Below are 20861 nucleotides of genomic sequence, written 5' to 3'. Positions count from 1 at the left end.
TAAATTGTATGCATTTGTTCTATTATAATTTTCATCTTATGATGTCTCATTTATTGTAATATTGTGTAAGTTTTTAATTTTTTTATCAAAAATTAGTTGTACTTTTGCTTTTAACAGAAGAAGTTCCCAGGACTCCCGTTGAGGATACAGATCCTAGTGTTCCTTCAGAAACGGTATGACTACTGCCTTGCATGACACATTTTATGAATCATGATTGTTTTCCTTACTTCATTTATTCGCTCTGATTTTGAATCCTCATTTTCTTTCATTTTTGTAGTAAATATTACACACATTTTGAAATTTAATTTACATATAGAATAATGTAGTTGTTTCAGGTGCAGTTTTACACTTATGAAGCAAGAGTATGAATAGTATATTCCTACCATTGTGCAATGGTGAGCATTCTCATTAGCTAAAATCAATGGTGCAACATTTGGTTTTTAAATGCATTTTGAATGCTTGATGTGATAACAATCCACAGTCAGGCAGCATAGCTTTTACTCTTAACAAAGTTGGAATTCCTCCTACATTCCCCTTTTTCACTTCATCCAGATATAATGCATCCAGCTTTGGCCAGATGTATCTTCAGCTGATTCTGAGGAACTATGTGACAATAACCATGTTCATTTTGATTTAGCTCCCTCTCCCACTCCCTACCTGTCCCTCACATTTGATGGTCTGCATTGTCCTTGCAGGTAAATTAATCAGTTGGAAAACATGGATGATTTACTGGTGGTTGTTAATAAATGAAAAATAATAACACAGGTGATTGGTGATGGTTGTGTGTAAGACTACTGCTGGATGTAATAATAAATAATAACATGACTAAGTTGTCCATGATTTTTCCCCTTCATCTTTTATGAACATGTACAGCAAGTTTCTACAGCAGCACAGATTAGTTCAGAAATTAAGGGGTGTGAATGGGTAGTTGAACCTGACTTTGTTCAAGCTTTGTTGTATGCAATTTGGCAGCTAGGTTTGCTATAAAACAACAATGACCACTTCAAGAGTGTGTGGAATGTTTTGAGAACAACTTGAGAATATGAAAGATCCCACACCCATGAAAATTCTTCATTACTACACAAGACTCTTATTCCCAATTTTCATCTATTTGCAGCATGTGCTTCCATCAGATTCCTCTTCTGTTTGAAGACTTGTTGCTTGGGCCATTAAATCCATTGCAGCAGAAGCTTCGAGTTTTAAGAATATGTGCATTGCAAGAGATGAGTGATTTGAAAGACAGAATTAATTTGACTTTCCCTCTCAAAATCCATAAGCAGCCTACAGAGCATTACCATGTTACTACTGAGGAGGAGGTGTGATTGGACAAATTCACATTTTGTTTCTATCCATGTAGTGTATCCATTGTCCCTGACTATGGGAACGTTTGCCTTGCAGTTCAAGCCTTGCCATTTCAACACCGTTTAAACCAGTGTGTTGACAAATCTATAGTTAGTACTTTTATGGTAAAACCTTAACTACTGTTTTGATAAGGAAGAAATTTCCACAAGATTAATTTCCACACCTCCGCCACCCGAGGAGTTGATGGGAAACATGTCGCTGAAGATTGCATATGCTTCACCACGATTTAACACACCCAGGAGTTTCAATTTGCTGAAAACAGCATTGCACTCAGGTAATTAGCTGATAGTTCTTCAGCAGCAGCAGTGCTCGCAGTGACTAGGGCTTGGAAAATGAGCAGTCCTCAGATTTTAAGTCTCAGAGTCTCGGACCAAATAAGTGTGTTGGGATTGGGTCTTATAGCAGGGGAGCGAGATAAGGACTGGGGTTTTAGGGAGATGAAGTATTGACGACCTGATGGGGAGACCAGGGAGGAAGTGAGCATCATAAGGGCCAGGCTTTAGGTGTGGTAGATTTAGACATATAGAAAGAGTATCATCAGGGAGTGCCATTCTGGTGCAAGACTAGAGCAGAGTGACCCACTGATCCTTTCCCTGAACTTTTGTTTTAATCATTCATGGGATGAGGGTGTCACTGGCCAGGCCAGCATTCATTGTCGATCCTTAATTGCCCAGAGGTCAGTTAAGAGTCAACCACATTGCCGTGTGGTCTGGAGTTACATCAAGGTCAGACCAGGTAAGAATAGCAGTTTCTTTGCCTAAAAGATATCAGTGAACGAGATAGCTTTCCCAACAATCGATAATTGATTCATGATCATTATTAGACTCCTAATTCCAGATTTTGATTGAATTCAATTTCCACCATCTGCTGTGGCGATTTGAACCCAGGTCACCAGAATGTTACCTGAACCACTGAATTAACAGTCCAGTGATAAGATCCCCTATGCCCATCAACCTCAAGATTGAGGGCAAGCAGGAAGTGGCCCTGAATTGGCTGATAATTTATGACATTAGGATCTCATTTGGGTGTGGACAGGCAAGCCAGTCTTGCCCACTCCATGCAAAATTGCAGATAGGTCAAGGGCAGGTAGAAGGAAGGACATCTGGGGACTTTTATGAGCCGTCCCACCTGCAAACCTGCCAGCAGGCAATTGTAAAATGTTACCCATAAAATTTAATCGTCTGGAGTGTTTCTTTTTCCTCCTATATTTTGAGCATAAAAAGCCTATTATTATTACCGATAGACTGTATATGTGTCAAATGTGTGTGAATTAATGTCCTATTTTCTGCTTTCACAGATTGAAAAATATCCTATTCAAGCTACAGATCACAGTGTTTCCACTAAAGGTATAAACTTTCTGACCCTAGAATACACACTGGACAGAATACAAGACTGAGACAACTATAGTGCATCCTGTGTTGTACTTTTAGTCAGAACTAAAGCTGCCAATTTTTGAATGATGACTATCATGTACAATACCATATAAATTTGCATTAGCAACCTGGTATCTGCAGAAAATTTGGTACAAAGATCAAAACATTTTTAAGTGTTTTTATATTACTAACCTTGAATATGTAGTAAATGCATGAGCATGTTTGTCTGAAATTTCATTAGCTGTCCTTTTAATGAAGATATTAACCTATTATTAAGGAAGTAGACAAAAAAATTTCATACAAGTGCAATAACAAGCTTATTAATAATTGTGTACAGATTTCATCTTCAGTAGTGTTCAGTCTTTCCATCATTAAGTTGCTCTTAATGATGTATCTTTGGGCCAGTCCTAATAAGTGTTAAAGAATAGCTCAGGGAAAACCTAAAGTTTTCTCCTCCCTTTCTTTGAGAAGATATGCAGACGCTATTCCCTGTTTCGCCCTGATAACGTGGGGCAAAGGGGTGGTACTGCAGGCAGAATCCAAACATATGCAATATACTCGGAGGGGGGGTCACAGCTTCCCTCTTTTTTAATCTTGTGTTGGTCAGTGGCAACAAGTACTTTTCATTTTTTTCCTTTATAAAATGTAGCTATCATTCTTCAGTCAAACTTAGTTAACGAGATTAAAAATGAAAGAGAGCCATTCTAAGGTCAATTTGAATGAGACAGTGAACTTTTATTACCTGAAAAGAAAAATGATCACAAAGCACAGGTAATGAGTTTACAAAGAAGCCAGAAGTGGAGGGATAACTAGTACAAATAGACAAGAAAAGGTAGTTGTTCTGGTATTTAAGTTGTGAGAGTGGCATCCCAATTGTTTAGCTGCTATCCAGTATCCTCAGTAGTGGGGAAATACAGATACTCTTGATTTCTCAGTCACCTGAGGTTTTACTGTATTAACTTTTTTTCACTGGCTCTCTATTGAGATTTAGAGAGAGTGAGAGAAGAGCTTTTTGTATCCTTGCTTCATTCAATCTAGGTTGCTTTCTCTTTTTTTTAATTGCTTAAAACAAGCTATTGAAATACACTTCATTTGTATATTTCAAGTCCAGCTCCACTATCTTTTTCAAACTGTACATTTTACAGGTTCCATTTCATCTCCAGCCTGTGAAGTTATCATGCAAATATGAATAAAACAAAATCTACTCATTTTGTGACGCAGAACTGAGTTTCAGTGTTTCTTGACCAAAACTGTAATTACAAGAGACATTTTGTCTGTATTCCATGTTAGTTGCCTGGTCTTGTCAGGTAATCACAGCATCCATTAAGGTCATCAGTGTCCTTTTAAACACCATGAAAATCAAAAAGATGAATATTGATAGTGTATTTTCATTATGATCTTAGAAGATGCTAGAGTAGCAATAGATTTAATGTAAGTTTTTATTTCATTTCTTAGAAAAGCGAGTGAGCCTGAATACTTCTCGATGCAGGTATAGAAGTACAGGCTTTTTTTTAAGTAGTTAACAGTTTGGTGGTAGAGAATTGCTTGACAGGCTGAAAACAATGGGAATAAATGGCTATTTTCCTGAATGGCCAGCAGTGATTAGTGGTGTACCACAGGTATCAGTACCTGGGCCCCAGTTATTCACAATATTCATAAAAGACTTGGATGAGGGAACCAAATGCAATGTTTCCAAATTTGCTGTCAACACAAAACTGGGCAGGATTATATGTGTGGAGGATGCAAGGAAGTTTCAGGGTGATCTGGACAAATTAAGTATGTGAGCAAAACACATGTCAAATGCTTTACAACTTGGACAAATGTGAAGTTATACACGTCAGTGTGAAATACAGCAAGGCAGAGTATTATTTAAATGTTTCATATTGGGAAATGTGGATGTATGAATGGATCTGTGTGCCCTTGTACACCAGTCAGTGAAAGTAAACAGACAGGTGCAGCAAGCAATTAAGAAGACAAATGGTATGTTGGCCTTCATTGCAAGGGGATCTGAGTTCAGAAATAAGGGTGTTTTACTACAGTTAATCAGGACTTGGTGGCACTTTCCTGGAGTATTGTGTGCAGATAAGGGTAGATCTAAGAGGGTATACTTTCATAGAGGGAATGCAGTGAAGGTTCACCCAGCTGATACAAGGATGGCAGAACTATAGTATGAAAAGTTATTGGTTTAAATGAGTCTGTATTCACTGGCAATTAGAATAATGAGAGGGGATCTGATTGAAACATAGAATATTCTTCCAGGACTAGACAGACCAGATGAAGAGAGGATACTTTCCCTGGTAAGGGAGTCCAGAACCAGACTTCACAGTTTCAAGTTATGGTGTAGGCCTTTTAGGATGAGTTGAGGAAACATTTCTTGACTCAGAGGGTGGTCACTTTGTACAATTTGCTACCACAGTAAGTGATTGGTCAATGTTTAGATAGTAAGGACATCATGGGGTATGGAGAGAAAGCAGGAATGTGACTTTGGGATAGAAGATCAGCTGTGATCATATTGAATGGCAAAACAGGCTCGAAGAGTTGAATGACCTACTCCTGCTTGTAGTTTCCATGTTTCTACATTTCTTCTTTCATGACCATGGGATGCCTCAAAGTGCTGTACAGCTAATAAAGTACAAATGAAGTATAGACACTGTCGTAGTGTAGGAAATGCAGCAGGGAGAAAGTGAGGACTGCAAATGCTGGAGATCAGAGCTGAAAAATGTGTTGCTGGAAAAGCGCAGCAGGTCAGGCAGCATCCAAGGAGCAGGAGAATCGACGTTTCGGGCATAAGCCCTTCTTCAGGATTCCGAAATATCGATTCTCCTCCTTGGATGCTGCCTGACCTGCAGCGCTTTTCCAGCAACACATTTTTCAGCTAGGAAATGCAGCAGCCAATTTTCACAAAGTAAGTTCTTTAAAGCAGCAGTGTAATAATGGCCAGACAATCTGTTTTTGAGGTATTGATTGTGAAATAAATATTGACCAGTACATAAGGAATAATTTCTATTCTCTTCTTCAAAATCATGTCAAAGGATCTTTTATCTCCACCTGAAAGAGCCGGCAGTAATGATTTAAAGTTTACTCTAAAAGACTCCTTCACAACTAAACTGACTTGTCAGAATAGATTTTTATACTCAAGTCTTTGGAGTGTAATTTAATTGACAAATGCTACTACCTGAGCCACAACTGAATTGATTTTGGATAGGGCACAGGCAGGTTAGTTTATATTGAATCTGGTGGCAGCTATTCTTTCATCTCTGAGACCCAGGTTGACAATTCAGACAAGATAATGATGTAAATAAAGAATGCTATCTGTTAGGGACAATATGACTGTTTCAACAGAGTTCTCAGTTGATGCAATTTAAGCCCACTCTTACTGTGGCAGGATTTTTAAAAAATCATTCTCGAGACATGGGTGCCATTGATAAGCCCACCATTTCTTGCTCTTCCCTAATTGCCTTGAGAACCACTTTCCTGAGCTGCTTCAGCCCATGTAGTGAAGGTGTTCTCACAATATTGTAAGGTAGGGAATTTAAGAGTTTTTATTCTATGACAATGGAGAAATAGTGATATATGTCCAAATTTTGATGGTGTGTGATTTGGTGAGGAAATTGTAGGCTTGGGATATTACTGCAATGTATCCAATAGATAATATGCAGTAAAAATAATGTATTAGTGGTGTTGAGGGAACAAATGTTTTGCATTATAGATGAGCTCCAGATGATGTGTGCTGCTTTGTTTAATAAATTAGTGAATTTCATGAGTAGCAATCTTACTTATAAAGAGAAGCCACAAAGGTGGCTAATTTGAGAAATAGAAAGGTCATCATGGCATTTCAGGGGTGGAATTGGGCATTGCTTCTCTATCAAGCTAGAAGGATATTAGAATGATTGTTTAACGTTTGGAGTAGCTGATTTAGGTGAACCCGATGTTGAAGCTTGGTACAAAAGATGGAAATGTTCCATTTAGAAACATAGAAACTAGGAATAGCTGTAGGCCATTCAGCCCTTCAGGCCTGCTCCACCAATCAGTATTCTCTGGAGATTAGATCTCTACCTCAATGCTATGTTTCCATTTTCTCCCACATTCCTTGATTCTATTAATTCCTGAATGGCTATCATCTTGATTAGCTATTTTATTTTCCTACCCTGTTGATTTGCTTTAGATCATTCACCTATACCGCCACTTGCAAACTGCTACACTATAGTTCAGTACATTAAAGTTCTAAAAGTGCTGAACCAATGCTGCCTGCCTTGGAGCAATGCAAAGAAATGTAGTTCACAAGCAATATCTATTGCATTGTGGTGTCATTTAGTACTTTTGTATATTATTTGGTGAATATTATCACTTATAAGGAAATGTCCATTACCCGTTTAGGATAATTAAAGTATTGAGTGCTTTATAGTAACTTTCTTTCAGTTATTAAGCACTGACATCTATCAATACCTACTAAAGCTCAATTATTTATGCTGACAGGTGTTTCAGATCTCCTAGTACAGGATACGACAACTGTTAACCTGGAACATTTAACTTCAACTCTTCAAACGACAAGACAGGTAGAAACAAGTTCATTTCAAATTTATTCCCTGATTTGCTTGTGAGCTTTTGTAGAGATTAAGTTTCAAAGTATTCTGTCCTCTGTTTAAGCAGCATCTTTAAAAGAATTCTCTCCCTGTAACCACAATCACATCTATGGTCTCATAAGAATACCACCTCCTTCAGCCTCTGAAGTGAGTTATTAAAAAATAGCTGACTTCAAAACAGCTTTGTGCTGAGAATTTTAAAATAGCTTATTCAGCTCATTAAAGGCCCTTTAGCACTTCAGCATGCTGTGGCATAGCAAGAGAGAATGCAAAGTTGAATGGTGGACTCCTTGAACTGCCTTTTTGCAATTTCTGAACAGAGTAGAATTTAGGAATCCAATGCTCTTTGTCTTTGATGCAAAATAATTAAGAAAGAAAGTGGAATCCAATCTTCAAGAGGAATAGAAGAAGGAAATGCTCTGCTTAAACCTATTTTCAATTTGTGACAGCCTATAAAAATGACAATAGCGTTCAATGGTTGCACAATCTGGATCATCCCATTAGTTTCTTCTGTTTTCTGGTAATAGGACCTCCAGAATTAGGTAGTGATAATGAGAGAGTCAACTGGAGCAATTGAATGGACTGTCACTGGAGAGGAAAGTCTGTCTTTGGTGAAAAGAGGATGAATGGGAAAGGAGAGCTTGCAAAAGAATTTCTCAGCCCAATGTAACCCACACATTTCTTTCCTGTTTCTGGATCAGTGGTGCTGGAAGAGCACAGCAATTCAGGCAGCATCCGAGGACAGGCAAAATCGACGTTTCGGGCAAAAGCCCTTCATCAGGAATAAAGGCAGAGAGCCTGAAGCGTGGAGAGATAAGCTAGAGGAGGGTGGGGGTGGGGAGAGAGTGGCATAGAGTACAATAGGTCAGTGGGGAAGGAGATAAAGGTGATAGGTCAGGGAGGAGAGGGTGGAGTGGATAGGTGGAAAAGGAGCTGGGCAGGTCGGACAAGTCCGGACAGGTCAGGGGATCGAGTTGCTGGAGGTTAGAAGCTAGGATGAGGTGGGGGAAGGGGAAATGAGGAAACTGTTGAAATCCACATTGATGCCCTGGGGTTGAAGTGTTCCGAGGCGGAAGATGAGGCGTTCTTCCTCCAGGCGTCTGGTGGTGAGGGAGCGGCGGTGGAGGAGAACCAGCACCTCCATATCCTCGGCAGAGTGGGAGGGGGAGTTGAAATGTTGAGCCACTGGGCGATTTGGTTGATTGGTGCGGGTGTCTCGGAGATGTTCTCTAAAGCCCTCCGCTAGGAGGCGCCCAGTCTCCCCAATGTAGAGGAGACCGCATCCAGAATCTGGTTTCCAGCATCTGCAGTCATTGTTTTTACCTCATTTCTTTCCTGTGCATAACGTAAATGTTCCTTGTTTATCCTTAATTCCCTTCATGCTTGAAATGGCCCATGCTAGTGGAATAAAGAATCCTTGCTCATGATCTTTGGGCCTTCCATGTGTTGTAATTCCATGTTATTTTCCTGGAGTAGTTGTTAGACTTCTACAACGTAAGCATCAAGTCATGGCAGATGAGGTTGAAAGGCACCTGGGAAATATGGAATGGATGTAGAGAAGTTGAAACTAATAATGCCCATGAGGGAGGTTAAGGATGCTCCAGATCATTGGAGGCTCATGTATTAGAAGAGGGAATTAGAACCTTATGCCAAATCAAGTCAAGTCTGTGTTCTCTTGAGGCTATGGAGGAAGGAAACAATACACCTGGTCAGATATTATACTTGCTAACGAATAGTCAGCTGAATAGATTTATCAGAAGAACTGGAAACACTTGATGATTGGCAACTGAAGTCTGGAAAATGATCCACAGTAGGCACATGCTTGAGGACAGGAGTCCAGTGTACGATGAGAGGCAAACGATGCACTCAGTAGTGTTGCAGAACCAAGGAGATTAATTCTCAGCTAATGGTTTGACAATATACCTGTGGCCACCTGTGTCCAGCAGCAAGAAGACTCCTTAGGGTTTGTATCTTATTGTGACCCCTAATATTCTGATTTCAGAGGAATGCTCTTGCACTCAATGAAGGTCAGTTTTGACAGTCTTGAGATCGATCAATGCTTTTCTTTTCAGTGATTCTTTCTCAGTCCCCTTGGGCACTATCTTGAATGCCTGGCTTAGCCATGTATGATGCTTGGTTATACACTTATTGCCCTGGCCATGCACTTCGGAAAGTGTGGTGAGTTCAAGGAAATGGTCAGTGTGTGATGGATCGAGTGCCGGTGCCGGCAAGGGTCGGTTCCATCTGTTTTCACTGTAGGCCTAGGGTCAGACTGAGCTTCAGAATTACACAAAATACTGACCAGTGTTTAGGATATTACAACAGCACATGATTTCAAATGGCCAAGCATGACACCAACAGATCAAGAAAAATGTAAGATCAGTTTTCAAAAGTGCAATCTGAATTCATTAAGATGTTAGTAAAGGTACGGGGATACAGTTAAGTAATATGACATGACAGTGCCTTTTCACAAGGATTCTGGGTAATCCAAGATGGAGGACAGAAAAAATTTCTGGCTGTAACAGCTGCTCCTTTATTGAGGTATTTTAAGTGTTGGAGGTGATTTCCTCAAATTCCAGGAGCAGCAATTACTGCTTTATATGCTGTTGCATTGTTTTGAAACTTTGGAAAAAAAAGTCAAAACCACAGCAATTTTAAAAGGGGGAAGAACAGACAAAGGAAGCACATGGTAAGGTCAGTGCAGGAGAGAGAGAGAAAGAAACTGATGTAGCAGTGAATCTGCACAGTTACTGCCTTTGCTGTTTGAATTCATGTATCGCTGGACATCGGAGTGTGTCTGGGAAAATTCAAAAACAGTGAAATTCAAAACTGATCTTGGAGGAACTGTTTGGGTGAAGTTCACAGCACAGAAGCAGATAAGTGTGCTGTTTTTAAGTGGGACCAACAGAAAGTCTGCAGTAGTGAGTAGTGTGGGTTCTTTCTTGATTATATGTTTTTTGAGATATGTCTCTTGATTAAACTTAAAATATAAGCCAAAATTATTAATTTAGCCTGGGGAAGTGTTTTGTACAGGAATAAGATGGTGTTATTTTCTGGGTCTGTAGATTGTGAAGGAGCAAAAATGGCCTTTAGTAGAGTGATATGCGCTTCTTGTCATGTGGGAATATAAAGAGAGTTTAAGGGTTACTGCAGATAATAACTGCAATAAATGCTGTTGGTTGTGAATCTTATCAGATCAAATGGACCGGTTGGAGAGACAATTAGAAGCAATGAGGAATTTTCAACAGCAACAGTATGTGATGGATGGCAGTTATACGAAGGGGGAAAGTCTCAGATACAGTCATATAGATGGGTTAATTCCAGGAAAGGTAAGAGAGGTAGGCAGCTAGTGAGGGAGCCTTCTGTGGCTGTACCCATTTCAAACAAGTATGCTATTTTGGAAAATGTAGGGGGTGATGGATTCTCTGGGGAACATAGCATGAACAGCCAAGTTTCTAGTATTGAGACTGACTCTAATGCAATGAGTGGTACATCGGGTTCCAAGAGATCAATGTGTTCGGGGACTCTCTAGTTCGAGGTACAGACAGACATTTCTGTGGTCAGCAGCGAGAAATCAGAATGGTGTGTTGCTTTCCCTGGTGCCAGGATCAAGGATGTCTCAGAGGGGGTGCAGAATGTTCTCAAGGGGGAGAGGGGCCAGCAAGAGGTCATTGTCCATATTGGAACCAACAACATAGGAAGGGAAAAGGTTGAAATTCTGAAGGGAGATTACAGAGAGTTAGGCAAGAACCTAAAAAGAAGGTCCTCGAGAGTAGTAATATCTGGATTACTCCTGGTGCTACAAGCTAGTGAGGGCAGGAATAGGAGGATAGAGCAGATGAATGCATGGCTGAGGAGCTGGTGTATGGGATTTACATTTTTAGATCATTGAAATCTCTTTTGGGGTAGAAGTGACCTGTGCAAGAAAGACGTATTGCACCTAAATTGGAAGGGGACTAATATACTGGTAGGGAGATTCGCTGGAGCTGCATGGGAGGATTTAAACTAGTAAGGTGGGGGGTGATACCCAGGGAGATAGTGAGGAAAGACTGGTACAGTTGAGAACAAAAGCGAGTCAAACAGTCAGGGCAAGAAGGGACAAATTAGGACTAATAAATTAAACTGCATTTATTTAAATGCAAGGGACCAACAGGGAAGGCAGGTGAACTCAGGGCATGGTTAGGAACATGGGACTGGGATATCATAGCAATTATAGAAACATGGCTTAGCGATGGGCAGGACTGGCAGCTTAATGTTCCAGGATACAAATGCGAAGGAAGGATAGAGAGGGAGAAAAGAGAGGAGGGGGAGTGGCATTTTTGATAAGGGATAGCATTACAACTGTGCTGAGGGAGGATATTCCTGGAAATACATCCAGGGAAGTTATTTGGGTGGAAGTGAGAAATAAGAAAGGGATGATCACCTTATTGGGATTGTATTATAGACCCCTAATAGTCAGAGGGAAATTGAGAAACAAACTTGTAAGGAGATCTCAGCTATCTGTAAGAATAATAGGGTGGTTATGGTTGGGGATTTTAACTTTCTGAACATGGACTGGGACTGCCATAGTGTTAAGGGTTTAGATGGAGAAGAATTTCTTAAGTGTGTACAAGACAATTTTCTGATTCAGTATGTGGATGTACTTACGAGAGGATGTGCAAAACCTGACCTACTCTTGGGAAATAAGGCAGGGCAGGTGACTGAGGTGTCAGTGGGGGGAGCACTTTGGGGCCATCGACCATAATTATATTAGATTTAAAATAATGATGGAAAAGGATAGACCAGATCAAAACGTTGAAGTTCTAAATTGGAGAAAGGCCAATTTTGATGGTATTAGGCAAGAACTTTCAAAAGCTAATTGGAGGCAAATGTTCACAGGTGAGAAGCCTTCAGAAATGAGATAACGAGAATCCAGAAAAAGTATATTCCTGTTAGGGTGAAAGGAAAGGCTGGTAGGTATAGGGAATGCTGGATGACTAAAGAAATTGAGAGTTTGGTTAAGAAAAGAAGGAAGCATATGTCAGGTACAGACAGGATAGATCGAGTGAATCCTTAGAAGAGTATAAAGGAAGTAGGAGTACACTTAAGAGGGAAATCAGGAGGGCCAAAAGGGGACATGAGATAGCTTTGGCAAATAGAATTAAGGAGAATCCAAAGGTTTTTCAAATATATTAAGGACAAAAGGGTAACTAGGGAGAGAATAGGGTCCCTCAAAGATCAGCAAGGTGGCCTTTGTATAGAATCGCAGGAGACGGACGAGATACTAAACGAGCATTTTGCATCAGTATTTACTATGGAAAAGGATATGTAAGATAAAGAAAGTAGTGAAATAGATGGTGTCACCTTGCAAAATGTCAATATTACAGAGGAGGAAGTGCTGGATGTCTTGAAAAGCATAAAGGTGAATAAATCCCCAGGACCTGATCAGATGTATTCTTGAACTCTGTGGGAAGCTAGAGAAGTGATTGCTGGGCCTTTTGCTGAGATATTTGTATCATCGATAGTCACAGGTGAGGTGCCAGAAGACTGGAGGTTGGCTAACATGGTGCCTTCTTTAAGAAGGGTAGTAAGGACAAGCCAGGGAACTATAGACCAGTGAGCCTGACGTCGGTGGTGGGCAAGTTGTTAGAGGGAATCCTGAGGGACAGGATGCCATGGAAAGGCAAGGACTGATTAGGGATAATCAACATGGCTTTGTGTGTGGGAAATCATGTCTCACAAACTTGATTGAGTTTTTTGAAGAAGTAACAAAGAGGATTGATGAGGGCAGAGCAGTAGATGTGACCTATATGGATTCAGTAAGGCGTTCGACAAGGTTCCCCATGGGAAACTGGTTAGCAAGGTTAGATCTCACGGAATAAAGGGAGAACCCGCCATTTGGATACAGAATTGGCTCAAAGGTAGAAGACAGAGGGTGGTGGTGGAGGGTTGTTTTTCAGACTGGAGGCCTGTGACCAGAGGATCGGTGCTGGGTCCTCTACTTTTTGTCAATTATATAAATGATTTGGATGTGAGCATAAGAGAGGTACAGCTAGTAAGTTTGCAGGTGACACCACAATTGGAGGTGTGGTGGACAGCGAAGAAGGTGACCTCAGATTACAACAGGATCTTGATCAGATGGGCCAATGGGCTGAGAAGTGACAGATGGAGTTTAATTCAGATAAATGCGAGGTGCTGCATTTTGGGACAACACCTCTTAGCAGGACTTATACACTATTTTGTAAAGTTCTAGACAGTGTTGCTGAACAAAGAGACCTTGGAGTGCAGGTTCATAGCTCCTTGAATGTGGAGTCGCTGGTAGATAAGATAGTGAAGAAGGCGTTTGGTATATTTTCTTTTATTGGTCAGAGCACAGGACATTGGTTAGGCCACTGTTGGAATATTGCATGCAATTCTGGTCTCCTTCCTATCGGAAAGATGTTGTGAAACTTGAAAGGGTTCAGAAAAGATTTACAAGAATGTTGCCAGGGTTGGAGGATTTGAGCTATAGGGAGAGGCTGAACAGGCTGGGGTTGTTTTTGCTGGAGCGTCGGAGGCTGAGGGGTGACTTTACAGAGGTTTACAAAATTATGAGGGGCATGGATAGGATAAATAGACAAAGTCTTTTTCCTGGGTGGGGGAATCCAGAACTAGAGTGCATAGGTTTAAGGTGAGAGCAGAAAGATATAAAAGGGACCTAAGGGGCAACTTTTTCACACAGAGGGTGGTATGTGAATGGAATGAGCTGCCGGAGAAAATGGTGGAGGCTGGTACAATTGCAACATTTAAAAGGCATTTGGATGAGTATATGAATAGGAAGGGTTTGGGGGGATATGGGCCAGGTGCTGGCAGGTGGGACTAGATTGGGTTGGGATATCTGGTCGGCATGGACAGGTTGGACCGAAGGGTCTGTTTCCATGCTGTATATCTCCAACTCTATGACAGCCAAGTGTTGTAATGATGGAGTTCTTCAAGTTTATAATTTGTTTAACTATGGCTAGAATTGTGAAATGTTCCAATAGAGATATGTGCTATTGGCAATCAAATCTGGTCAGTTCCCCTGGCTGGTGAGGCAATAATGACAGTACACGTTAACAAAAATATTTAGATGGGAGCATAGTAAAAGTGACAATACAGAGAGGATAATTAAAATGTGGAATTCTCTGCCACAAGCTGTTCTTGAAGCAGTGTACATTAATTTTTGTTTTAGATGGTTACTTGAAAAAGATGAATAGCAAGTAGTATGATAAGGGAAAAGGAAAATGTGATTTTTAAAAAAAAATAACCTCTTTTTCTAATCAACCTGTTCATGGATGATATTACACACCTCTAGAGCAGGTGTGACTTGAATCCAGGCTTCCGAGTCCAGGGGTAGAGACATTAGCACTGTGGCACAAGAGGGCTTTAAATCAGCTTGTCCAGACTTTTTATGACAGGTATCTGAAGCAGATGAGACTTGCAGGCCGGTCCCCTGGCTCAAAGGTAGGAACTCTGCCATTGTTCTGCAACAACCAGGAAAATGGGAGTGATTAGCATGATTCATACAAGGAAAAGCACAGGGCGGAGTGATCAGTTTCTTGTCCTGAATCTTTTTGTGAATTTATTATTTCCAACTTCCCTTTAGTCTTCTACCCACTCATGTCAAGACCATCTGCAGCATGATCAAGTAAAGCAAAAAGAAAATCATGAAACAGGCTGATGTATATTTTATAACATTTATTTTATGAGACCATTGCACCAAAGAAGTAGATTAAAAGCTTTGTCTTGTTACACATGACATAAATCAATTGTTAGTATCAGGCAATGTTTGTTAGGCATCAAAGGAAAAGGTCAAATCTTTTTGTGGCTTGAGATGAAGACAAATAAAATTGCTCGTTTCAGTGTAGAACATTTGTGCAATACGTTTAAATAGGGATAAAGAGCCAGTCATAAGGTATTATTGCATTAAACTATAATTGCTTGTATACATTTTATTTACCTGATGTGCCTTGGAGGATCTCCCCAACTGATCCAGAGACAGATGGAGAAGGGCCTCTTGCATTTCAAGGTGGAATTAATCCCAGGTGATAATTATAAGTGAGTTTGTTTGCAATAACCTGAATGATTTGATTTGATTTATTATTGTTTCATGTACCAAGATACAATGAAAAGTATTGTCTTGCATGCTATCCAGACAAATCATACCTTACCTTAGTACATCAGGGTAATAGAACAGAATGCAAAATGTAGTGTTACAGCTACAGAAAAGTTGCAGAGCAAAATCATCTCTAATATGTGGGAGATCTGTTCATAAGTCAGATAACAGTGGACAAGAAAAAGATGCAATTGTTCTGATCTTGAAGCAAGCCTGCTGAAAATAAGACTTTAGTTTAAAAGCTATTAGCTTTGTATTTTTGTTCAAAAGTATTTTCTTCTTGCTTTAAGTCCAAATTAATATGTTTTACTGTGATGTTACCCTCACTGAAATGTACTATATTGTAATTGCCATGCAGCCTGAAGAGAATGACAGCCGGCACACTGAAGAAGAATGTTTATCAGAAGAAGGTAAAATGCGCCATTTCTACAGTTAATTATCATAACTACAAAAGATGGTGTTATTTGGGCTAAATTACAGGTCAGTCTTATCAAATATTATTTGACAAATATTAAATGTAAAAGTGCAATTCTTTTTGAACCAACAGCCTTTTAATGTTTAGTTATCCTGCAGTTTTGTTTCTTTCGATCTAGATTTGGGTACTCATTCATAGATCTCTTACACTAACCAGTGTTCTGATTTTCTTAACCATTCCCCTTAAATCAAGAGAAATATGGCAATGCCATATACAAAGACTCTGCTTCTTAATGTTGCTTCACAATTTCTAGAATTTCCCTGGGACAGAATAGTTCATTTGCAGATCCAGCAATGGCATGAAGAACAGGTAGGAGAGAACATCACATCCCCCATCTCAGACCTGCAGCTGTGAGGTCTGAATTTAGAAGAATGATGGAGGATCTTATAGATATATATAAAATTATGAAGGGAATAGATAAAATAGAGGTAGAGATAATGTTTCCACTAGCCAGTGAAACTAGGATAAGAGGGCATAGCCTGAAAATTAGGGGGAGCAGATTGAGGACTGAATTAAGAAGGAATTTCTTCACCCAGAGGGTTGTGAATCAGTGCAATTCCCTGCCTAGTGAAGTAGTTGAGGCTTCCACAGTAAATGTTTTTAAAGCTAAGATAGATGCTTTTTTGAACAGTAAAGGAATTAAGGGTATTGGAAAGAGGGTGGGAAAGTGGAGCTGAGGCCATGAAAAAAATCACCCAAGATCTTATTGAATGGTAGAACGGTCTTGAAGGGCCAGATGGCCTACTCCTGCTCCTAGTTCTTATGTTCTTATGACGCCAGTGGAATAAAGAATCTGCTTTCATGATCTTTAGGTATAGGAAAAATGTTGTTTAAACTAGAAAGGTTCCAGAAAATATTTGCAAGGATGTTGCCAGGATTGCAGGGTTTGAATTATAAGGAGAGGCCAGATAGTCAAGGTCGTTTTACCTGGAGCATCAGACACTGAGAGGTGACCTGAAAGAAGTTTATAAAATCATGAGGGGCATAAATAAGATAAATAGCCAAGGTATTTTTTCAAGAGTAGGGGAGTCCAAAACTACAGGGTATAGGTTTAAGGTGAGAGGGAAAGATTTAAAGGGGACCTGAGGGGAAACTTTGTCACACCGAGGGTACTGTGAATGTGGAATGAGCTGCTAAAAGTGGTAGAGGCAGGCACAATTACAACATTTAAAATACATTTGGATAAGTCATGAATAGGAAAGTTTTAGAGGGAAATGGGCCAAATGCAGGCAAATGGGTCTTGTTCAGTTTAGGATACCTGGTCAGCATGCATGATTTGTACTGAAGGGTTTGTCTCTGTGCTGTATGACTCTGACTCTAAATCTCGTGACATTTCGGCTATTGTTGGCAAGCTTTCTACAGATATCAAATTGTGGCCTATAAGTTTATTGGGCACCTGACCAAGATGGAGCAGATAATGGAGAAGTTGAAACTGGCAAAGTCCATGACGGAGGTTGACGCAGCTGCAGGATCATTGGACGCTCAGATATTGACAGGGGGAATTGGACGTTATAGGCCAAACCAAGCAGAAGTTCACAGCAGTGTGCATTCTCTTGATACTGTGGAGAAAGGAGATGATACTTCTAGTCAGACTTTCGACCAACTGATGAATAGGAAGTTGAACAGATTCAGGGGAAGACCAGAAACATCTGATGATACAGCAAATGAAGACTGGATGGATGCTCATAGCATCTGGGAGCCTCAACATGACTGAGCAGTTTCTGATTGAACATCTGTATGGGGAAGCCCTTCAAGAAATACTGGAAAGATGTGCAGATATTCAATGAAATCTGCAGTAGATCTCTGAGATAATAACAAAGGTTTTTAGGGATTGTAGTAGCTTGACACAATTACGGCAGAAATTTTATCCTTGCAATCAACTCAAAGAAAGGAATCTGCTTTCCAGTTCCCGAAACAAATTACATTTCTTGATTGTATCATCTTCCCGATCCCGCTTTTCAATCCGCCAACAAACAGGATACTGGAGAACCGTCTGGCAGAAGCAGTGAGGGATGGGACCATCCAAAAAGTGTTGAAGAAGTTTAATAGTGGCAGACTTCAGTTGTCTTTCTTTGAAATATGGAATCACATCATCTAGATCATGGAGAAAGATTGGACTACTAAGACCGAGAAAAGGCTAACATCAAGGAGGTGACTGTTGGCATAGATGGGAAGGTGGACCTCAAGCTGAAGAGATAGTAGAAACATATTGCTGCACAGAATGCTCAGATCCAGACCTTGTCTGATCTCCACAGTAAACTCCATGGCCAAATCAGTTCAAGGGATGCTGTAAAGAGGTTTTGGAATTGTTACAGGGTTGGTTACTTCAAATGGGACTGCCCTCAATGAGCTCTGCTATCACTGCTGTCAGATGCAGAGATTCCATTTGGTGCAATGGCCTTCTGTTCTCAAGTTGGGTCTTTCAGCATAAGCCAAGCACAGGATGAGATTCCTTCAGGAAGAGGTTCAGTCTTATGTAGAGTGATACGGACTTGAAATTGTGGGAAATTTGGCAAAGTAGACAAACCTAATCGGCACAGGAATTGAGGAATCAGCCATTACCCACCAGTTTTTCAATGAGCATCTGGCTGAGGAGTATGAGCTGATAGATATCTGTTCCTTCATCCACGTCTCTGTTTCATAGGATTGGATTACAGGCACTGTCTCCAAATAACCGACCTTCCGCCCTCTCTCTCTCCCAAACTTTTCCCTGCAGTTCTACATAGGTGTGTACCTTAAACCCCCTTCCCCAGATCGTCTCTCCAACATTGTCCTGTACAGGGCAAAGGTGGAACCTGTGTGTATGTGTGCGTGCTATTTGGAGACTCACCCCCCCAAAAGGTAGCAGCAGCAGTCTTGCTGATGGTGTCCAGTCTAGCTGCCCCGGAGAGGGGGTGGGGGCAGATAGAGGGGGGTGGGTGGGAGGCGAAAAGGGTAGGGGGGCAGTATTGGACAGGGTTGGGGGCGGGTGGGAACAGACGGTGGGGGCAGGGGCTCGTGCGCGGTGTGCTGCTACCTGGTCTCCTCAACGGGGAGCAGACTTAACAGAAAACTTAAAGAGCCAGAGGAAAGGCATTGAATCAAGTAATCGAATAATCAATTATCTGAACAAAATAGTGTCCGCCCGTCTCGTTCGGATAATCGAGGTTCCTCTGTATTAAATGATATCTGGGCATCCTTGGAAAACGTGTATGATGACTGCTCGGAAAACAGCACGTAATGAAGTTGACAGATGCGCACAGGACCTTGCTTAGTGTTCCAGCTTGCGTGGGATTTTAGAACTGTTTGAGTAGCAGCAAGTCAGGCTGCTCTTTTACCAACTGAATCATCACTGCTGTTGAAACTTTATGCCAACCACCATCGACTAGTCAACATCAGGCCTTGCTAGAGTGTCATCCTGTCTCACATGTATTAGAACTTCCACTTGGTGTAACTCTGGGAGCTCCCCTGGTCACCATGGGAGAAAAAAGTTGGGTGTGCATGTTGCTTGCCAATTTCAGTGACAAAAATGCATGTGTCCAACTAAGAATGCTTATACGCATCTCTGAAGAGAAAGCTTCAGAAGAAGGGTCACTGGACCAAAACTCTGCTTTCTTTCCACAAAAGCTGCCAGACCTGCTACATTTCTCCAGCAATTTCTGTTTTTGTGTCAGATTTCCAGCACCATAGTTCTTTTATTTTAAAAATGTCTGTTACTGGCCTTCAAATTGCTACTGTCATGGGCAGTAAATTGACTGGAGGATATATCTCCAACCACATTTTGAAGGTGGACAAGGATGGATTGGAGGAGACATAGAGGAGGCAACTTGTCTTGATTCTCATCAAGTGTAAGATCACTTTCAGTAAAAATGATGGTGACCTGGTAAGTCACAAGATGTGATTAAACATGATCATTCTGTAAAGATTTCTTACTATAGGATCCCATCCCATCACTGGGAGGAATTCTAGGACTACCTGCAGAAGTCTTTGGAATAGGTGTCATTCAAGAGTCATCAGGTCTGCATGCCTCCCTCATAATTCTCATTAGGAAGAAAGAAACCTGAGTATCTCTTTTGATCCTGTCACACTTAACATAAAGACTTATAAGGATCCTTACTGTCTACCTAGGACTAAGAAAGCATTGCAATTTTTCAAAGATGAAGAGTATTTCTGTATTCTTAATTTGGCCTACCCTATACAAACCAGCTATTCATTGCTAAACAAGACATTGAAAAGATGACATATCAGATGGGTACCAGAGGACTTTATGAATACACAAAAAGGCTGATTGGGTTCTTTAATGCTCCTGCCACTTTTATGTGTGCTGGATAAAGCTTTCAGTGACTTTAATTCCTAGTCCCTTGTAGTTATCTGGACAAGATGCTCATCTTTGACTCAACATTGAAGGAGACTGTTGCAAGACTATATACCATGTTAGCCCACTTGTTGCCGCTAACTTCAGAGTCAACTAGAGAAGTGCCAATGTTTCAAATACAAGTACAGTATCTGGGCCACTTTGTTCCCAAGGAAATCATTACTCCAGACAATGGGAAAACCTGAGTGGAAGAGGAGTGGGCCAGGCCTAAGACAGCAAGGGAACCATGTGGTTTCTTTGGCTTTGCTTGTTAGTGTAGGTGATTTGTCCAAGGTTTTTCACAGTTGGCCATCCCACTCCACAATTTGCTGATGATATCAGAGAATGCTGAAGGAGCAGTTGGGATATACATGGTGTGATACTTCACAGAACGTCACAAGGAGTTGGAGCCCAGCATAAGAAGACTGTTTTACGCCTTTCAGCAGAGTATGTCAACGCTTGTCCTTGGCTAACCAGATTTCTGATACCCTTTCATATTTGAAACCTGTAGTGATTGTAACAAGGCCAGCCAGGTTGACCTCAAAGAATATGGATTCCCTGTTTGGGGCTGTTAATCTGGTCCAATCAGTGAGTCCTGACAGATAAGAACAGGAGTGTCAGA

The 20861-nt window shown here is 40.7% G+C and overlaps 1 protein-coding gene across 4 annotated transcripts in view; it reads left to right on the top strand.

Moving 5' to 3' along the window:
- edaradd (EDAR-associated death domain) overlaps positions 1-20861 on the top strand; it is a 67912-nt gene that overhangs the window by 30888 nt on the left and 16163 nt on the right. For 2 of the 4 annotated variants that reach the window (XM_043695532.1, XM_043695530.1), the window contains 4 exons: positions 121-173; positions 2660-2708; positions 7212-7291; positions 15790-15841. In XM_043695532.1, the coding sequence (XP_043551467.1) occupies positions 121-173; positions 2660-2708; positions 7212-7291; positions 15790-15841 (234 nt within the window). Of the gene's footprint in view, positions 1-117; positions 174-2659; positions 2709-7211; positions 7292-15789; positions 15842-20861 lie in introns of all 4 variants that reach the window. The other 2 variants (XM_043695531.1, XM_043695529.1) reach the window with 1 other exon arrangement.

This window comes from Chiloscyllium plagiosum, chromosome 9, assembly GCF_004010195.1.
Source record: "Chiloscyllium plagiosum isolate BGI_BamShark_2017 chromosome 9, ASM401019v2, whole genome shotgun sequence".
Lineage (NCBI taxonomy): Eukaryota > Metazoa > Chordata > Chondrichthyes > Orectolobiformes > Hemiscylliidae > Chiloscyllium > Chiloscyllium plagiosum.
This window is presented reverse-complemented; position numbering and strand designations above follow the sequence as displayed.